The following is a 19,999-nucleotide window of genomic DNA, read 5'->3' as shown; positions in this document are numbered from 1 at the left end:
AGTCTGCCCTGCATGCAGCCAACCTGGGTTCAAACCCTGGAACCAGACTGTCTCCCAACCACCACCAGAGTTGAGCCTGGAAAGCACAGCTGGGTATGGCCCAAAACCAAAGCAAAAAGAAATTGTGCCCTTTGAAACACAAACCCAAGATTCTCATCCTTCTTATGCCAGTTTTTCACTATCACCTATGTATATATCAATTACAAATAATTAACACAAAACAGCAAAGTACACTGTTTAAGTAATTTTTATTAAAGCAAGAATTTTATAATCCAAATTACGTTTCCTTGCTCAGTAATCAATTCTGTTATTTAAAACAGAACTATTTGACATTCTGAGCTATTCCACAGTAAAGAATTACAAAATTAAAGAAAGGAATGCTTTAAATTTTTGTACGTTGCTGAAAATTCTTTTTCCCAGGGTCTATAAAACATTGATTTGTTTTTATATTTTACTATTTTTTTTGTTTTTTTTTGTTGTTTTTAAATCAGAAGTAATCTAGGCCTAGCGGTTTGCTAGACCTGGCATTTGCTCGGTACATAAGGTTCAAAGTTTCCTTTCCTTTTTTTATTTATTTTATATTTTGCAATGTTTTTTTTCATAATATTTAAGTTTTTCGATGTTTAGATATTTTTCTTCGGTGAAGCACGAGTTTCTTTTCGTGGTCCCTGATCAATCTGCAAATAAATAAAGACTTATCATTAGCATTTGACAGTAGCAAATTTAGGTCCTTGGCTAAAATGTATTTGGGAGCCTGACTGGCAAAGTTTGTTGGAAGATAGCCCTCTTGCTCATTTACATACTATGACTGAAATTATTAACAGAAAAATATAAGATACTGCAGAGAAATGGAATGCCCAGAGACCAAGTATTTTCTTTCTGGTCCTTTACAACATAGCTCTGCCAAGTCCTTACTACAGTGTCACAGCTGCCACCTTAGCTGGAGTAAGCTCTGAAGTAGAAGACTTCCTGACGCTGCACACAACCAAGGGTGTTGTCATCTCATTCATAGGCCTCTTACAAGTGACTCTAAGAACTATTTCAAAAATGTTTTATTTTTAAAATTTAAGTCAATAACAGTGTAACTCTATGCTTCAGAGAATGTTTCCAATCTATCTGCATTAATGGCTGAATAAATTTTTACTATGTTTATACATGAGCTTGACCTGTTAAAAAGATCAAGAGCAACAAAATTAGAATGAATGCACACAGAAGGAAAGCTCACTTTAAACAGTTGGAACACCGGTGGCACTGTTCACGGCTTTCTGGGCAGCCTCTTTAGCTTGGTGGGCTTGTAGTACAGCTACAGCTTCATCAACCTTAAAAAAAAAAAAAAAAGTCTTTGTATTATTGTCTTCAAGGTGTTGACTTCAGGTCTCCAGAGGCAACCATCTCTCCTCAGATCCAAATGGAAACTCATCGAGGAGACCCCAACTCTGCCCACGCCTTTCAGATCCATTCTACAACTGCTCTAAAATTACAAATGTTCCTAAGTATCTCCCCCACTAAGATGAAGTGAGAGAGGTTGGAGCAATAGCACAGCCTTGTACACGGCCGACCCCGGTTCAATCCCCAACATCCCATATAGGTCCCCCAAGCACCGCCAGGAGTAATTCCTGAGTGCAGAGCTAGGACTAACCCCTGTGTATTGCCAGGTGTGACCCAAAAAGCAAAAAAAGATGAGAACAACCAGTTATTTCCCCCATTAAAGCAGCAGTAACAGGACTGAAGTCAAAGTACAGCAAATAGGCTGCTTGTCTTCCACACAACCAACCCAGGTTCAATCCCTGACACCCCATATGGTCCCCGGCTAAAGAGACGACAACCAGGAGTAAGCCCTGAGTACTGCAGGATACAGCATCCCAAAATCGAAACAATATTTGCTGCCCCTAAAGCAGCAGAGTATGGGCACTGGGAGTTAACTGCTGGATTGGAAATTCAGCTCTGCCATTTACAACTATGTATGTGCATGGGCAAATTACTCAAGCACTGTTTCACATCTATAAAGTGGGGATAAAAGCAGTAACAACCTATGGTGCTATTTGGATTTCCAGTTAATAATTTATAAACCCTTAGAACTGAAGGCAGCTTGAAATACTTATAAATGTTCTATAAAATTAAGTCTCTACAATAAATGTTCAAACATGGGACGTAGAGGTTGCTAGATAAATTCAAATTACTTTAGAACGAAGAGACTCCGGAGACTCAAGCATATGAAGAAGTTCTGAATTATCAATCTCCAACAACATGCCAGTGATTTTACCAGCAAGAGTAGGGTGCATGGCCTGAATGAGAGGAAAGAGCCGTTCACCTAGAACGAAGAAAACATGCAAAACCTGTCAGTCAACAAGTCTTTAACTGCACCTGCCATAGTAGAACCAGGGCGAGAGGAAAACCTTGCTCATGAGCGAATCCCAAACCCCATTGGATTTCAGCCTATCATGGATTATTTTATTACTGAGTAAGAGCTATCCAGGAAATTATCAGTTTGTCACAAAAAATAAACATCAAGTTATTAAATCTGTGCTAAGGCAGTCACAGCTATTTTTCTCAAGGAGTTCAAATTCCCTCCAAAAATTGTGGGGTGGAGAGAAAATAATGCCCCACTATCCCATCCAATAAAAGCAGTGTTCTCATTTTCTAATTTATCAGCTAGGTAAGCCTAGTTTAGTGCCCTCATTGTTCATCCATGCCAACCCTTACCCACCTCACTGTTTGGATGTGTGAATAACCACCTAGTTGCCTGAGCAGGAGAAAGGGACTCACCCAACATTTGCTTTTGCTCCTGAGGGGGGGCAGATGCCAACATGGAAGCAGTCAAAGGCTCCTGACCTTGTACATGAACAGCAGGCTAGATATCAAAAAGAAAACGTCCACATTCAAAGTACAGAAGAGAAAATCCAAGTACCTCCTCCCCAGGGAGCCGCACACAGGCCAGTCTACTCCCCAATACACATTCAAATGAACTTCTCTATGGGACAGCATCGTTTTCACTGGTGACTCTTTGGACCTGTAGCTTTATTATGACCAATGGCAACTAACTGTGATCCCAGCAGCAGGCACTTCTGGGGTCTGCTGGATGCTCAGGAGCACTGCTCTTGCACCACTCAAGATGGCTCCCTCTCCCATTCCTAGAGAAATCCCAAGCTTTTACCTGCTGCATGGTCACCTGTGGCTGTGCGTTCAGATGCTGCTGAGGATTGCGCACGCCTGCGGCGTACTTATACTGTGGAACGGTGCGGACAGCAGGAGTCGCGGCAGCGGCCGCAGCTGCAGGACGTGGACCCATTGTTTGTGTTGATGTGTTAGCTACAAAGATAACACGGGAGAGGGGGTTACTGTAGGCCTGCTATTTCAAACCAGAAGAAATTTCACAGGAGAGGTCGTCAAGACTCACCAACACGTTGCGTGGACATGACTCGTGGGACCTGGGAAGAAGCTGGTCTCATCGTACTAAATGGCGGTCTAGGAGCGGCTGGGCGGATAGCACCGGGCATATTTTGGAATGCTGCACAAAGACAGTAAGGGAGGGATTTACTCCTACTGGGATACATTAACCTGCACCACTCCTACTGGGATACATTAACCTGCACCAAGTTCTAAGTGCTCCTGAAAGAGCATAACTGGCAACAGCAGGACCCTGGTGATCACACATGGAGGGCATTTGCCTGGCATGCAGGCAACCCAGATTTGATATGGTCCTGAGCATAGCTCGGGATAGCCAAAAGTCCCCAAATAAGCAAGTAAAGGAAGTAGAGCATTAAGGGTATTTGGATCCAGTCCCAAATTTATCACAAATGAAAATCAAACCACTATTACTCAGACAGAAGGGTGAAGCCTATTAAGCCTTTCTTTAAAAAATTTAGGATTCTCCTCAAATGACTACCCGTAATTACAAGCCCTGAAAAAAAGCAACAGGTAGGTAACAAAGCACTAAAGTAGAACTGGTTTGGCCTCTGTAATTTTAGTCCAAGCTTGAAAGCAGGAACAGTACTTACGATGAGGTCTGGCACCCTGAGCAGTCCAGCGCGGACTTGGTCTTAGTTGAGCAATTTGGCTAGGAGGATAGTATGCAGCACGGTTCTGAGTCTGGAAAGGGAAAGCATGGCACATTCAATCCATCACCCTCCAATATCGGCATGCCCACACCCAAGCATTCCATGGTCACCCACTTCCCTTGGCTGCTGCTTTTAAAGGGGTATGCACTGGAGCCAGGTGCCCTGCTGCAACCCACCTGTGGGATAGCTGCCATGAAGTACCCTGAAGGAGGTGCTGGCTGGTAGGGGTTGATAACGGGGTTGGGCACGGCTCGCACACTCGCCATTCTCTGCATGTACTGGTTGGTCAGGTGAGCCTGGCGCTCTTCTTTGCGCTGAGCTAAAGCTACATACAATGGCTTGGTGGCCACAATTCTACCGTTCATTTCTGTAACTGCTTTAGTGGCTTCTTCTGGGGAGGAGAAACATACAAAACCAAACCCTTTGCTGCGACCACCCTCCATCATAACCTAGTAAAAGAAAACAAAAGTAATAAAATTAATGCACTGGTACGATGAGCTGCACAAAAGGTGACTTATTTCTATGTGACTTATTTCTATTATGCCCTCTGATAGTTTCTTCACAATTTTTCTCTAATACAAATAACAAAGGCCAGCTTCCGCCCCCCAAATACCCTGGGGGGGCTGAAGCAATAGCACAGAGGGTAGGGCATTTGCCTTGCACGTGGCCAACCCGGGTTCGATTCCCAGCATCCCATATGGTCCTTTGAGCACCACCAGGAGTAACTCCTGAGAATCGCCAGGTGTAACCAAAAAAAACCAAATACTCTGGGGTAAAAAGATGAAGGAACCACAACTCAGGTAACCACTCTGTTGTGCTGGGGCCATACCCAGGGGGTCCTGGCTCTGGGCTGGGGACAATAGAGTGCTAGACAACTGAACTAGAGTTGGCAGCAGGCAAGGTAAATGCCCACCCACTATACTTTTTCCTCTCGCCACCCACCAGTTCCCACTTCTTTAGACATTTTCAACAGTAAAGTTAAGTACCTAAACAAATTCAATGTCTATTAAATGTGAGCCTTTACCACACTAGAAAGTCAACAAGATGCTTTGAGGGTGGGGGGATACATTTTATAAAATAGGAACTTCCTATCAGGTCAAAGTTAGTTAAGCTGAAGCACATGCTTTGCAGGAAGGTCTGGGGGTCTAGTCCTGACTCACTGACTCCACAATACCAGATGAAGTGTACCCTCTTCCACAAAAGTAAAATGCAAACCACATTCAACACAAGTGCCATCACTATCAGGGTATAATCAATATTCAGGAGGAACTGCATGTACTGCAGAGATCTCTGAAATGAGCAACGGAGGGTGGCAGCTCAACAGTCTGCTGGTGCCCAGGAACACCTGGCCGCACAAAGGCAGGAATGACGAGTTATGTTCCCACACACAACTGGAAGGGCACTTGCCTTGCAGCCAACCTAGGTTCAACCTCCATACCACATATGGTTGGGTCCCCTGAGCACTATTCAAGAGTGATTCCTGAAGCACAGAGCCAGTTCTGACCCCAAGGCAAAACCGAGACAGAAAAATGAAATTACTAGGAAGACGAGGAACATCTTACTATTATGTACACAGTACATAACTGAAGATATTAGATCTGTCATTCATACCACTGAAAATCAAATCAACACTTAAGGAATCTGATGAGGCCGGAGCAATTGTACAGTGTGTAGGGCACTTTCCCTGCACATAGACAACCCAGGTTCAATCTGGGCACCCAATAAAAAAGTTCTGGATCTGAACACAAAAGGCAGAGGTGGCCGTGATTGTTCTGGAAACACTCAAGACAGTATTTCAGCATAAAAAAGGGGACTTCTTATTCCCAAATTATAAAGACAAGGTAACAGATAACTACATATCTTATTTGCAGAAAGAAGGGGCAAACTAGAATACACAAAGACACACTGAATAGCAATTAGACAATTTACTGGCTTTTGTGCTCGACACACATCACACATGAAGCTGATCCTGATTCAATCCTCAGTATCACTTGGTGCTGCCCCCTTTCCCAGCACTTCTGGGTGCAGCCCTAAAACACAAAAACTGGCATTTACACTACAATGTGTGTGTCTGAAAATATTTTAGCACTGGCTCTAATTCCAATCAAAAGCCTGATACTGGAAATCTATGACATATCTAAAATAGAGAACAACCAACACTATTTATTTTTTTTTTTTGCTTTCTGGGTCGCACCCGGCGATGCACAATTCCTGGCTCTGCACTCAGGAATTACTCCTGGCGGTGCTCAGGGAACCATATGGGATGCTGGGAATCGAACCCAGGCTAGGCCGCATGCAAGGCAAATGCCCTACCCGCTGTGCTATCACTCCAGCCCCCAACCAACACTCTTAGTAGAGAAAAATTTTCCTACAAGGCCTGCAATACCCAATACCCATCTAGTCCCAGGAGACAAGCAGGAGCTCCAAGTGGCTAAGCATGGTAAATTACCTTGGAGATCTTTTAGAGACTGAAAATGCGGAACCAAATAACCCTTCACCTTTTGCCTACATAAATTTGCTTTTCCCACAAGCATAATTAAACATCACCTTCTCCAAAGGAAGTGTTGTTAAATTTGTATCTCCTTCATACATTCAGAATCCAGTGGGTGCCAGAGCAACAGTACAGCAGGCAGGGGATTTGCCCTACATGGTCAGCCCCGGCTCAATCCCCAGTATCCTGTATTGCTTCTCTGAGCACTGCCATGAGTTAATTCCTGAGTGCAGAGCCAGGAGTGACCCCTGAACATGGCTGAGTGTGACCCAAAGAGGAAAAAAAAAATCCAAAAAACAAAACAAAAACAGCTGTAAAGTGCTCCCAAATAACATGAGAAGTAATCCTACCACCACATTCTGGCACTCTTAATAAAGTACCTTAGAGAGGCTAGAGAACTTAGCCAGTCAATTAGTCTAATTCCCTTGCCACATACAGTTACCCCCCACTAACACTCAGCCAAGAGCAGGTCCTAAACCTAGTTTTATGTGGTCCAAGAACAAAAACAGCACGAACAACTGCTTCACTCAAATGTATTCAATTTCTCCACTTTGCTAAACATTCCACACTGTCATAGAAGCGCTCTCTCTCTCTCTTTTTTATCCCAGAGATACACAGGTGTTACTCCTGGCTCATGCACTCAGGAATTACTCCTGGTGATGCTTGGGGAACCATAAGATGCTGGAAACTGAACTCGGGTCAGTCGGATGCAAGGAAAACACCCTACCCATTGTGCTATTGCTCCAGCCCATCATAGAAGCTCTCTTGGTCACTGGTATTGCCAGGAAAAGCTGGCAACATCACTGATTATATTAAAAAGCCAGAAATAACCAAGAGTCAAGAATCTACTCCTGTGTTCAATCTGACTTCAAGTCATCTGTAGCTTTTTTGTCCAAGGGGTGGAAGACACTGCCACCTAGGAAATCAGTCTATAATCAACAGTACAAATTAAAACAGATTAAGCCTATAGTAGTGACAATCAGTTACCAAATAAATAGCCCGTTTTATTTGGGAGGGGCAATGCCCACACACACAATGATGCTGGGGGATGGTGATAATGATTATAATGCAAAGTAACTGGACACTTGGAATTACCTCCCCAAGCCCTAAATTGCCTTTTTTAAAAACCTGAATCACTAAGTGCCTACTCTGCTAAGATCAACTATTGCCTTCATTTCTCAGGAAAGAATTCAAGCCTTGCCGCTGCAAAAAGAAAAGCACTGGGCAACAATATCCACTTTAAATCTGAGCAGGGAAATAAAAAGCTCCAGAATGAAGTCAAATTTTTGTTGAAAGAACAAAAGTAACCAGGAAAGCAATCCAGTATATACATTATAAAGAAATGTGTGAACATTATCCATTAAAAGATTTTCTCCAAACTTTATACACAAGTAGAAAACCATGTTTTACCTTTGCACTAGTGATTGTACCGAACGGAGAAAACTCTTTCCGAAGACGTTCATCATCAATGCCATCATCAAGATTTTTCACATAAAGGTTAACACCCTAAATGGAAGAAAATACCAACTCTAGGCAAAGAGTACTTAAGCACTTCCTTTTCTAGCCTCAAGTTTATTCTCCTTCCCTCCATCAAGCCCTCCAGTAACCTAAAAGCAATTTAAGATGAATATAAACTTCATCTCTGGTCTTATTTTGCTTTTGTATTTTAAAATGCCTTGGGGACGAGACAGCACATCCTGAGGGCAAGCTTTGCAAGCAGGAGGCCCAGATTCTAACCCATCACTGCCCTCATCATCTCAGCACCTAACCCCAACTCCTACCAGGGTGTGCCCAACGCCCTCCTGCCCCCAAGAACCTGGTATCTGGTGATCCTATCCTGCTTCATCTGTTCAAATTTGCGCTTAAGCTCTGTCTGCCGTTCCACTTTTTTCTGAGCTCGCCCAACATAAATTTGTTTTCCATTGAGCTCCTTTCCATTCATCTCATCCACAGCCTTAAATAAATCACAAAAAAAAAATAAATTACTAACATGAATATAGCATTCTTGATAAGTATAAACATAAACCACCAACAAAGTAGATTTCAATAAACACAACACCCACCCGCTCCCGTATTATAGAATACACAAACCACAACACCGCCTTTCTAAAGTTACTTAAGTCTTACCTTCTGAGCATCTTCATGCCTTTCGAAGCTTACAAATCCAAAACCTTTGGATTTTCCACTTTCATCCGTCATTACTTTCACACTTAAGGCAGGTCCTAAAAAGTATTTTTCAGTGATTCAAAGACTCTTATACAACATTCATTTAAAATGTCAAATGAAAGTAACAAAATTTAAAAGGGGACTTAAAGCATTCATGTCTCCAAAAAAAAGGATTCCTCCACCAACTCCCAATAGGCAATCTGTTTCAAAGACCCTTCATTTCTTAGCAATTAAACTCTAGTTCCTAAAGTAACTTCCAATTGTTTAAATACAAAATACTATTCTTAGAATTTAGATTAAAATGTATTTGTGCCTATTTAGCCAAAATACTACATTTTAAAGCATTGGCCCACAGCCCAAAATTTTTAATAGACAGTTAAGGGAATACAGTTTGAACACTGACAAGACAGCAGGAAATAGCAAAATCCGGAAGTATTCTACTCCCACCCCAAACCATCCCCCAGTATTTGGATCACACACCAGTGGTGCTCAGGGGTTACTCCTGACTCTGCACCCAAGAATTACTCCTGGCAGTGCATGTGGAGGCAGTATGGGGTGCCAGGGATGGAACCCATGCCAGCTACAGACAAAGCAAGTGCCCGACTCACTGCACTATCATCACAGGCCCAAAGAGATGTCTCTAAAGACATCCTTCAACTTCCTCAAGCTGGAAAACTGAGGATGAGTCTAGTGTTCTCAAATCGGCCAAGAAAATATTCAACATCTTCACATTATGTCAACTCAAAGCATTATTCATTTAGATAAGTTGTCAACAACATCTAATATCAGAGTAAGAACCAAGGCATAACAACACTTGTTTCCTTCATTTTTTTGTGCCAAGAGCAGAGGGGGTTCAACATGGCACGCTGGCATGGCAGTCTAAAGGCAGGTGGGCAAGGAAATCATTTTCGAAAGAATACCACCAGAAGTTCATCTGATTGTCTAAACAACTAATAAGTGAGGCTGGTGACACTTCATTTATTTGACATTCAATAAAGCTCTTTTAAAGGGAGACAACAGTTGTAAGGCCCCAAGGATTCAGGTCATCCAAAGATATTACTAGAAAATCTAGATCTTTCAAAGATAAAAGCCATGGTTTCAATTACAAACATGATGCTACTGGCTAAATATCTTGAATAAACATCTATCTCATAATTAAAGGCTACGTAGCCTCTGCCCTAAGTTGGCTGTGTCACGCAGGAGCCTGAGATGGACTGTCTATGAATAAATCTAGCACGCTATGTGAACATAGCAAAGCTTTTAAAATCTGTTCCAATTAGTCACACTTTATTGTGCTAATGTAATACAATGCTGTTCACCTTTTAATCTGGATAGAATCTCATTTACATGCTACTTTGTAGTAAAATACTGTCAAATAGCTTAATCCTCCTAAATACAAATATGTAAGTACCATGTTAAATCTCATCTAATTTTCTTCAAATATAAATTAGCCCAAACTAATGCTGAACAATTACTTGAAACTTGAATGTAAAAATTTAATTCACATTACCAAACTTGCCAAAGAGATCCTTAAGGCGCTCATCATCCATGTCTTCTCCAAAATTCTTGATGTAAACATTGGTGAACTCTTTTGCCCTAGCTCCAAGTTCAGCTTCTCGTTCCTTACGAGACTTAAATCGTCCAACAAATCTAAAAATATATAAGGTTCTACTTTACTAGGTTCTACTTTACTAAAATTACTACTACAGCAAAGTTTGAGATTTTATAATTGTTACTGAGAATTTTAGTCTTACAAAAAGACCTTATAGCAAAACAGATCAAACAGTGCCTTGAGGAAATAAAGCATAAAATGCAACCTAACTAAATCACAAAAAGCAGATGATTGAATCACATTTCTTTCCCTTCCTTCCAGCCAGCCCAGGGTTACACACTCCTATCAATGTGAAGGAGTGAGAGCATACCACCACCCGGCCCAAGTCAAGGCCCAAGTGTCCATGCCTGAAGTTCCAAAACCACCCCGGCCAAGGCTCTTCGCAAACACTGACAGTAAAATTAAAACTCTCCACTTAGATTTTAAGATGTCATTTTCTTTGTGGCACTAGCAAATTTAATTTCCCTTACTATGAAAATAGTAGTTACCAATATTAACAGATACTAAAGTAAAATAAATTCCCCCACAACTCTACCAACAGTGCTCAGGGTACCATACAGGTAGCTAGGGATCGAATAAGTTCCAAGTAAAGTCAAGTGCCTTACCCACTCACGAGTTATTTCAGTTCATCTGCTTTCAGTGTACAGGAGGAGATACCTAGTTTTATCTTCCTAACCCTCTTATTTAATGGTATGACTTTTCTCCAGGTAATCTATTTTATAAATGTTCTCAGAGAGGGATCTATTATCTGTGACAGACAGGCATAAGTTTTTCTTTTTTAAACAACGTGGAACTTATGAGACTTATTTGATCACAGTACAACTGCCAGAAATCAGGGCAGTTTAAAAGTACACAATGATCCTTTAATTTATACAAACTTTTCCTAAAAGAAAATTTACTTTGGTCTTGAGGTCACACCCAGTAACTCGCCGTGCTCAGGAATCACTCCTGAGCAGGCATAGGGTACGGGGACCATACAGGACTGGGGAATCAAACCTGTATCTGCCATGAGCAAAGCAAGTACTGCTTAGCTGTCCTATTCATTCCAGCCCAAATCAAACTTTACTTAATCTAATCTTCCACCTGTGATATTTTTTGTCCCCCTAGTTACTGCTGAGATATAACACTAAGTTAATGTTTTTTCTTTAATTTAAAGCCAGTATTTTCTTTTTTAAAAAATCATGGCTTTGGATGTTTTGTTTTTGCTTTTTGGGTCACACCCGGTAGATACAGAGATCACTCCTGGCTCTGCACTCAGGAATCACCCTTGGCAGTGCTCAGGGGACCATATGGGATGCTGGGATTCGAACCCGGGTCGGCCGCATGCAAGGCAAATGCCCTACCCACTGTGCTATCGCTCCAGCCCATGGCTTTGCTTTTTTGTTTTGGGCCATACCCATTTTGTCCTCAGGGCTTATTCCTTGCTCTTTACTCAGTGATCACTCCTGCAGGGCTCAATGTATGTGGTGTCCAGGAACCAAGGCAGATCAGTGGCTCAGTCTACACAGCAAATACTCTACGTACTCACTGTACTATCTTTCCAGCCCTTGAAAAGACTGAAGTTCCTGGCATTCCTGTACACTTTGCTAAATCATGCACCTGGCATAGAATAGAAACAGGCACATAGACCCTTCATTTACAGAGCAACTACAACGCCTTCTGCAGTGAATTATGAGAACACCTTAGAACTAACAGTTTGATTTACAAGAACCACCAAACCAAAATATGTGGGTCGCCTTTATACTTGTCAGCAGTATCAACTCACCGACCAAAACTTATATTAAGACCTTACAACTAGACTCATTCAGGTAAGTGAAACCAACAGCAAAAAATGAAAATTCGTATTTCCAATGCAACCTGGAAAGTTTAAATTGACTCAGAGGGTAGCAGAGTCACAAAGCTATCTCTGAATTCCAATAAACTGTCTGACCAACTGCAAGACTCACCCTGGGCTCTGAATGCAGACTGCTGAGTTGTAGCATATCAACATATTGTCAGTACAGGTAAATTTTCTTAGCTTCAGTTCCTCTAATTGATGTAAATAGGCTAATTACTATTAGCACCTCAGGAATTATGAGGTAGGTTTCTATCAGGACTTGTAGTTTTCAAAAAAATGTGCTTAAATTTATTTTCTTTAAACAGTTATAATATTGTTTAAATGGAAATTCCATCACATTCTATTACAATGAATAATTATAAAATCTAAAAAGATGCAGTTACTAATTTTTACTTGATCATCTATTAAGCATTATGAACTTGTACATTTAAGATATTCAGTTATACTTACACTTTGCGATCATTTAGAAGCATCCCATTCATTTTTTCAATAGCTCGTTCAGCGGCTTCCTGTGTCTCGAAATGTACAAATCCATAGCCCTTGGAGCCATTTTCATCACAAACCACCTACAGAAAACATTTACAATTTTCATTACTTGCCAGTGACTCAACATTGTTCCAGGATTCAGATATATGGCAGTCTACTAGCCTAGGTATTTGGGAAATAAAACTACCCATACAAAAATAGCATGGTAGCCATTTATTTCAACATTTTACTAGAAGCAGACAAAACAATGCAAAAACATCTACCTGCCATTTTTGCTTACCTTACATGAAAGGATGTTACCGAAAGCAGAAAATGTGTCATACAGTGCTTTATTATCGATGGATTTGTCCAAATTTTTAATGAATATGTTGCCCACTCCACTTTTGCGAAGGGATGGATCACGTTGAGACCACATGATGCGTACTGGCTTGCCCTTTATAACATCAAAATTCATGGTGTCCAAAGCACGCTCCGCTGCAGGAAGAAACATTTTCTGAGTTGACTATCACTGCAAAACTTTCACAAACCACTTAAAATTATAAACACTGAGGGACTGGTCAGCACTTTCCAATTTGACACACTGTACAGCAATGATTTCTGCTGCTCCTTCCCATGCTAGTTTTAAACTGTGCAATGCAAAAGGACAATCTGAAACCCCCCGTTTTCCTGTTAATAAAGCCACTACTAAATCAATGTATTTCTCAGCAATCTCTCCCCTTAACTGCCATAACAGCACCTTTTTCTGATTCCTGTCAACATAAAAATCAAGATTCCTCTGACAGAATCTGCATAAAGCTCAGTGAGACACCCACCACCTGTAGCCTATCCACAGGCTGGGAATGGTTCAAGGATTTCAAGCATTTCAACTGCTTGTCAAATTGGTTATTTCATTCTGGTCACAGTATTAAAAATTAAACCATTTTCTTTAAATAGTTCCCTGGAATTGGAGTCCTCGGATAACACCTCCAAAACAAATGTGGCAAAAATGAGATGCTGACATATTTCCTTCCATCTGGTCAGTTGCCTTTTTTTTCTTCACAAGTCAGCTTTACTTGACCTATGGCTTCGCCTACCCCAGTCATTCTGAATACATTGACAAGAACTTGATAAAATACGAAAACCCAAATACCTAATTTTTAATTACCAGACCTAAAATATTCACAATTTACTATTATACCTTTCTTGACCCTCATCAATACTCTCCTAAAATTACCTTAAGTCAAATTCACCCTACAGCATAGACTGACAACTGGTGATGTAACACTTTGGACAGTACTAATTTCAAAATCTACCCTATATTTTGGTGTCTATGAAGGGACTGAATTATGTGATCGAAGAAACACTTCTAGTTCAGAACACCTAATAGAAAATATACACACCTTGAAGTAAGACTAAAAGGGGAAAAGTCCTTAAACACCAAATGTCAAAAAATCCCATGCGGATGTTTTCTCTATAGAGTTTAAGTATCTCTCACCATTTCTTTTAACTTTCAGTTTCCTATTAAGACAGTGACAATCCACTGTCAGGTCACTATCTATTGACCACACCTACTCAGGTAATTTTATTTTTTTTTAGCTGACTTTGAGCTTTTGAGTGAGTCACCTTCCGGTAAAATTGGTCACTTTTCAGAAATGATTCCCTAAGCCCATCAATGTGACAACACATAGGTCAAAAATAAAGAACCTACCTGCAAGGGTGGTAAACTACATATGACAACCAAGCAAAACTGACAGGAAAAAACGCTATCTTTCTGAGCAGTTATAGAACTGGCCTACTGGTATCCAAGATAACCTAACATTCAGTGTACTGTAACCATGGTAACCAGAACTTTTCAAATCCGGAGCAATTAAAAATATTGTTTACATAGATTGAAAATTGGTAGCTCGGTTACATTCACAGCTGCTTTTACTTTACTAGTCTCTGGAATTTACTCGTTTTCTGTCAACTCAGGATTGTGATTTGCCTGCCCCCAAAATGTGAAATTCTCTAAGCTTAATCTCCACTCACTGATAAATCTTGCCCAGAGTTGGGAAAAACAGTTATGGAGTAATAATCCCAGCTACAGTTCACAGAGCAAAAGGGCAGGAAACTTCTGGCCTGGTGTCACTCCACAGTCGGCTTACCTTGAATCTGTCACAACTTCACCTAGTGGAAAGCTATTTTCATTACTATAAATTCTAATCCAGTGAAAGGAAATTTTAATCCCAACCTTAAGGCCTTTACTACAAAAAAAAATTTTTTTTAAATCACGACCATTTTACGGTGCTTGTCATGTAATCATAAAGCATGGGGAAGGGGGAAAAAGTGAAATTGGACCACAAAATTGAGTGAAGCCGACTCTAATTGTAGATCCAGATGTAAAGGGGGGGGGGGGAAATCCAGGCAACTCTTATCAGGCCACAGATGTTACCTGCCAAAAACTGTGTGTGAACTTCAAAATAATCCACTCAGAACCTCACCCCTGCCCGCCCACTCCTCTGCTCCCCAGGATCCAAGGGGGAGCGGGGGTCCTCTGGACCAAACCAGGGGTCTCCTCTGCATACAGAGGCTGGGCGGTGGGGGCCGGGCCACGGCCAAGCCACCGGAAGCCGAGCCTGGGGGGGTCCAAAGTGGGAGCCACGTTTCCTCCGCTTTGGGCCCTTTCCGAGCCAAGAGGGCTCGGGCGCGGGCGGCGGCGGCGGCTGGAGGCCCCCGCAGGGGTGTCCCCTCGCTCCCCGCCCACCCGGCCGCCGCTGCGCGAGGGGAACCCCGACACCTCCGCACGCCGCCGCCGGCACACCCCCCCCACCCGCGAAACGGGCGCTCGAGGGCCCCGAGGCCGGCGCCGGGGGCACTTTCGGGCCGGGCCCCGCGGCGGCCGGCGCAGGCCGCGGGCCCGGGAGGCGGCGGGGCTCAACACGTGGTGCCCGGCCGGCCCCCGGCCGCACTTCCTCCCCGCCGGGCCGCCGCCGCCGCGCGCCCGCCCGCCCGGCCCGGACGCCCCTCAGGAAAATGAAAAAATAAAAAATAATCCCGAGAGGAATAGGAATAATCGTTCGAGAAACCAGCACACCACGGCCTCCCCGAGCCCCGCGCCCCCGCGGCCCCCGGGCGGGAAGCGCCGCGCGGCGCGTCATCGCCCTAAAGTTTGCGAGCGGCGGAGGCCGAGAAAATGGTCGCGAGAGGAGGAAGTGGGGCGGCGCGGGGTCCCGGCTGACAGGCCCGCCCGGCCTAGCGCCCGCCCGCCCGCCGCCGCCGCCGCATGGCCGCCCGCGCCCGCCCGCCGCCCGCCCGGGCCTCACCGTCCGCCGGCTGCTGGAAGTTCACATACGCGTAGCCCAGGGAGCGGCGGGTGATCATGTCCCTGCAGACCCGGATGGAGAGGATGGGCCCGGCCGGGCTGAACTTCTCGTAGAGCATCGCCTCGGTCACGTCGGGGTGCAGGTCCCCCACGTAGAGCGAGGCCATGGGGTAGCTGGGGGCGCTGGGGTTCATCTCGGCACGGCTGCCCGCGGGGCCACAGGCCGCGACCTCTCGGCGACGACGACGGCGAGGAGGAGGAGGAGGAAAGCGCGGGTGCCGGGGCCGGGGGCCGGAGCCGGGGGGGAGGGGAGCGGGGGCGAGCGCAGAGGGACAAAATTCACCCGGAATCGAAAACTACTCAACGGCCGCGGCGGCGGGGCTGCGGGGCCGGCTGGGGCGGGCGGGTGGCGGTGTCCGGGCCGGGCCGCGAGCGGGGCAAGGCCTCGGGCTCTGGCTTTTCCTGCGTGGAGCTGGAGCTGCTGCTGCTGCTGCTGCTGCTGCTGCTGCTGCTGCTGCTGCTGCTGCTGCTGCGGGGCCGGCGGGCGGGCGGGTCGGTCGGTCTCGGCGGCTTCACCGGTTTTTTTGATTTTTATAAAAAGAGGAAGAAAAAAATAAAATAAAATAAAAATAAAACAAAAAGTCTCCGGCGGGGGAGGAGAACGCGGATTTTTTGTAAAAAGATTTTTTTTTAGGGTTTTTTGAGAGCTTTTTTGAGATTTTTTTTGGGTTTTTTAATAATAAATGTGTGTTCCGAGCCCGGAGCACACACTCCGCACTCTCAGCACTAACCGCCGGGGAGAAGGGGAAGCACCGCCTCCTGCACCCTCTACTTATACCCCCCGCCGCACTCGCCCCGCCCCCGCGCGTCTGACGCCGGGGCCCGACGCGAGCGTCGGCGCCGGAGGAGGCGGAGACTGGGAAGCCGAGGGGGCGGAGGGAAGAGCCGACAGGAGGCGGAGGCAAGCGCTGAGAGGAAGGGAGCGGCGGCGGCGGCGGCGGCGGCGGCGGCGGCGGCGGGAGGCGGGGCTTCTGCGCACGCGCCGCGCCGGCCGCCGGGGGCGGGGGGAGGGGAGGCCGGGCGTGCAGGCGGCTGAGGGAGGCGGTCGCTGCGCCGGCCCCGCCTCGCCCTTGCCCCGCCCCCGCCGCCGCCGCCGCCGCCGCCGCCGCCCGGGAGGAGCGTTAAGCCGTCACCGCGGCGGTGGGCGGCGCGCGCCGCTTCCGGGTTCCTCCGGGCCAACCACCCCCCACGTGCGCGGCCGCCGGCCCGGCCCGCCGGGCGCCTGAGGGGAGCCCTGAGGGGCGTGAGGTGCCAGCGCGACCCCCAACCCCCCCCACGCTCACACACTCTCGCACACGCACTTGGCCGTCGCGTCGCCCCGAAACGTGAGGGGAAGCCGCGGCGGGCGGGCGGCCGCCGCCTCCGAGTCGCCTACCCGGACGGCACTACGAGTCCCAGCGGGCAGCGCCGCCACGCGCGTCGGCCGCACGACCGGTGCCTGCCGGGAGCCGCCGTCCCCAACGGCCGCGGCGCTCGCCGACCCCCCAACCGGCCGCGGGTCCCCGACCCGCCGCCTCGGGGACCCCCCGCCCCCGCGCCCAACCGTCCCGCCGCTGGGCCCGGACGCCGGCCCGCGGCGCCGCTCATCGGAGGGGGAGGGGAGGGTCCCGTGTCAACCCCCCCCCCCCAAAACACACTGCCCAGCCCTGGACTCTTCACGTCGCGTCCCTGCGCCGCTGGCCACCGGTCAAAGGGGGCTCGGGTTCGGGAAAGCTGTTGCGGGGTGAGAGGGTTGCAGGGCTGGGGGCACGTGGCGGGGAGGGGCTTTGCCCGCTTTTCCTTTTCAAAAAAATAAAAGGGGAGGGGTGTCTCTGTTTAACGGAGGGTCTTCGGTGGGAATCCTGGTGCGATTTCTGCCCGAACTTTGTGGAAAGTGCGAAGCCCCTGCCCGCCTGCAGCCAGGCGAAATCAGCAATGATCTCAATTACTATGCGGCGTTGCAAACCTTCAACTGTTCGGTCCAGTGGTTGCGGACCTCAATAGGAATGCTAAATTGCATGAATTGGTCATGCAATGAATAGCTATAAGTAGCGATCAGAAGGATGTTAAGTCAATAAACAAATTTTCACTTTAAAGTAATAGACAGTAATTTTTTTTCTTTTAAAAAAAGCACTTGAATCAGTGTCCTTTTATTTGTTCCCCACGGCAATCGTGTGTGGGAGGTGGGCAAGTAGTAATGTATTTTACTGTTTAGGGAACCCTCTCAAGTTAAATAATTGCCAATTCATTTTTTAATTCAACGAATTTAATACATACCAACTATATTGTCAGATTTAGACTAGTTGCTTTATTCCCGTGTAATTAACATTTATTTAAATCAGCAGAATTCCACCAATGTACCATTTTTTCCTATTTTGGTAGGAAGAAGACGGTGTTTTTAAAGAACATACTGATGGGTTCTTCATTAGGTAAAAGAACAAAACTTAGGACCACTTTAGAAAGGCATTTATTATCAAATATAATGCTACTATTCAATCTACGATAATTCTTTTGGGGGGATTAGGGTGGGAGTGTCACACTCAGTGATGCTTAGGGATTACTCCTGGCTCTGCAGTCAGGAATTAACTTCTGGCTGTGCATGGGTGGACCATATGGGATCCTGGGGATCAAATCCAGTCGCAGAGTACGAGGCAAACGCCCTACCCACAATCAGAATTCTCGGCTAAGTCAATCCATCAATGTATTGACCACCTGCTAACCAAGTGGAGAGTACTGTATCTGTAAGGGAGAAAGAACACAAAGTTCTGCCCTCCAGAGACTTCTGATGCTCTGGTAATCGTAATATAAGCTCAGTGCAATAAATGTCAATCCTAGCATTCTACCTATTTGTGACACTTCTTTATTTGACTCTAAATGTATTTTACTCAAAAGGGGTAGAATATCATTACTGGACTTTAGAAGAAAACCTGACCATTTTGATTAACAAAACGATATGACCAATCAAACAGATGCAGTAGAAGAGGTGTAACTTCTTAGTAAAGAAGAGTAAAGGGGGATCCAGAGCCATAGTACACTGGGTAGGGTGCCTGCCTTGCACACAGCCAATCCCAGTTCGATCCCTAGCACCCTATATGGTCCCTAGAGACCTGCCAGTGAGGGCAGAGGCAAGAGTAAGCCCTGAGCACTGCCAGGTGTGGCTCAAAAACTAAAAAAAGTGAAGGGAGGCCATCTCTAATAACTTGGGACTTAGATTGCACCAAGAATTAAAACTACCCCAAACCGCATAGATGTGTCATCTCGTGGGCATACTTAGATACTTGTGCTCGAGGAAGAAGAGGGTAAGATTATTGGCCGGAAAGATAGTACAGCATAAGGAGCTTGCTGTGCACCTGGCCATCCCAGGTTCAATCCTCAGCGTCCTATATGGTCCCTGGAGGTCTCTAGGAGTGATTCCCCAACATAGAGCCAGGAGTAACTCCTGAGCACTGCAGATGTGCTTCCTGCCCCCTCCCTCTCAAAAAAGAGGGCACAGTTTAGGTTTTGCCTCACTAAAACACAATTGTAACTGATTATGGTGGGGAAAATGGTCAGGTGGGGGCCTGGGAGCTTGTGTAATGAAGCAACTATGCAAGTCACTAGCAAGGCCTTGTTCCCGGGTTGTTGAAGTGACTGTATTCAATAAATCAAAACATATTATAAATGAATGTCCATGTACAAGCCATGTCTCAACTGAAAAATCCAATTCATAGTTTAGCCTCCAGGGCACCCATCACAGGAAGTGGTTGCCCTGCATGGTAGCTGGGCATTACTGGAAAGGTATATTAATTCATTGCTGGTGAATAAATGCTTGGGAGGACAGGAGAGATAGTAGAGGGGTGAAGACATGTGACTTTGCCTTATGTGTGGCTGACACTGATTCCATTCTCAGCACCACTATGGTACCCTGAGCCCCCCCAGGAGTAATCCCTGAGTACCTGTGAGTACAGCTGGGAGTGGCATCAAAACTGAAAAAAGTAAAATTCTTGGGCGGGATGCTGGTCCTTGGGGCTTTGCCTGGAGTGTGGTTCTA

The 19,999-nt window shown here is 45.6% G+C and overlaps 1 protein-coding gene across 1 annotated transcript; it reads right to left on the bottom strand.

Annotated features, from left to right (window-relative positions):
* Positions 1-229: 229 nt before the first annotated feature.
* PABPC1 (poly(A) binding protein cytoplasmic 1) lies at positions 230-16,743 on the bottom strand. The gene is made up of 15 exons (XM_055128634.1): positions 15,932-16,743; positions 12,931-13,124; positions 12,615-12,730; positions 10,226-10,365; positions 8,677-8,771; positions 8,366-8,503; positions 7,960-8,055; positions 4,235-4,507; positions 3,999-4,089; positions 3,398-3,508; positions 3,155-3,309; positions 2,767-2,851; positions 2,181-2,311; positions 1,226-1,319; positions 230-677 (listed from the first exon to the last, which is right to left on the bottom strand). The coding sequence occupies exons 1-14, from the start codon at positions 16,122-16,124 to the stop codon at positions 1,227-1,229; spliced, it is 1,911 nt and encodes a 636-aa protein (XP_054984609.1). The 5' UTR covers positions 16,125-16,743; the 3' UTR covers positions 230-677; position 1,226.
* Positions 16,744-19,999: the final 3,256 nt, after the last annotated feature.

Source organism: Sorex araneus, chromosome 2 (genome assembly GCF_027595985.1).
Source record: "Sorex araneus isolate mSorAra2 chromosome 2, mSorAra2.pri, whole genome shotgun sequence".
NCBI lineage: Eukaryota > Metazoa > Chordata > Mammalia > Eulipotyphla > Soricidae > Sorex > Sorex araneus.
Note: the sequence above shows the minus strand (reverse complement) of the source record. Positions and strands in the feature narration are given on the sequence as shown.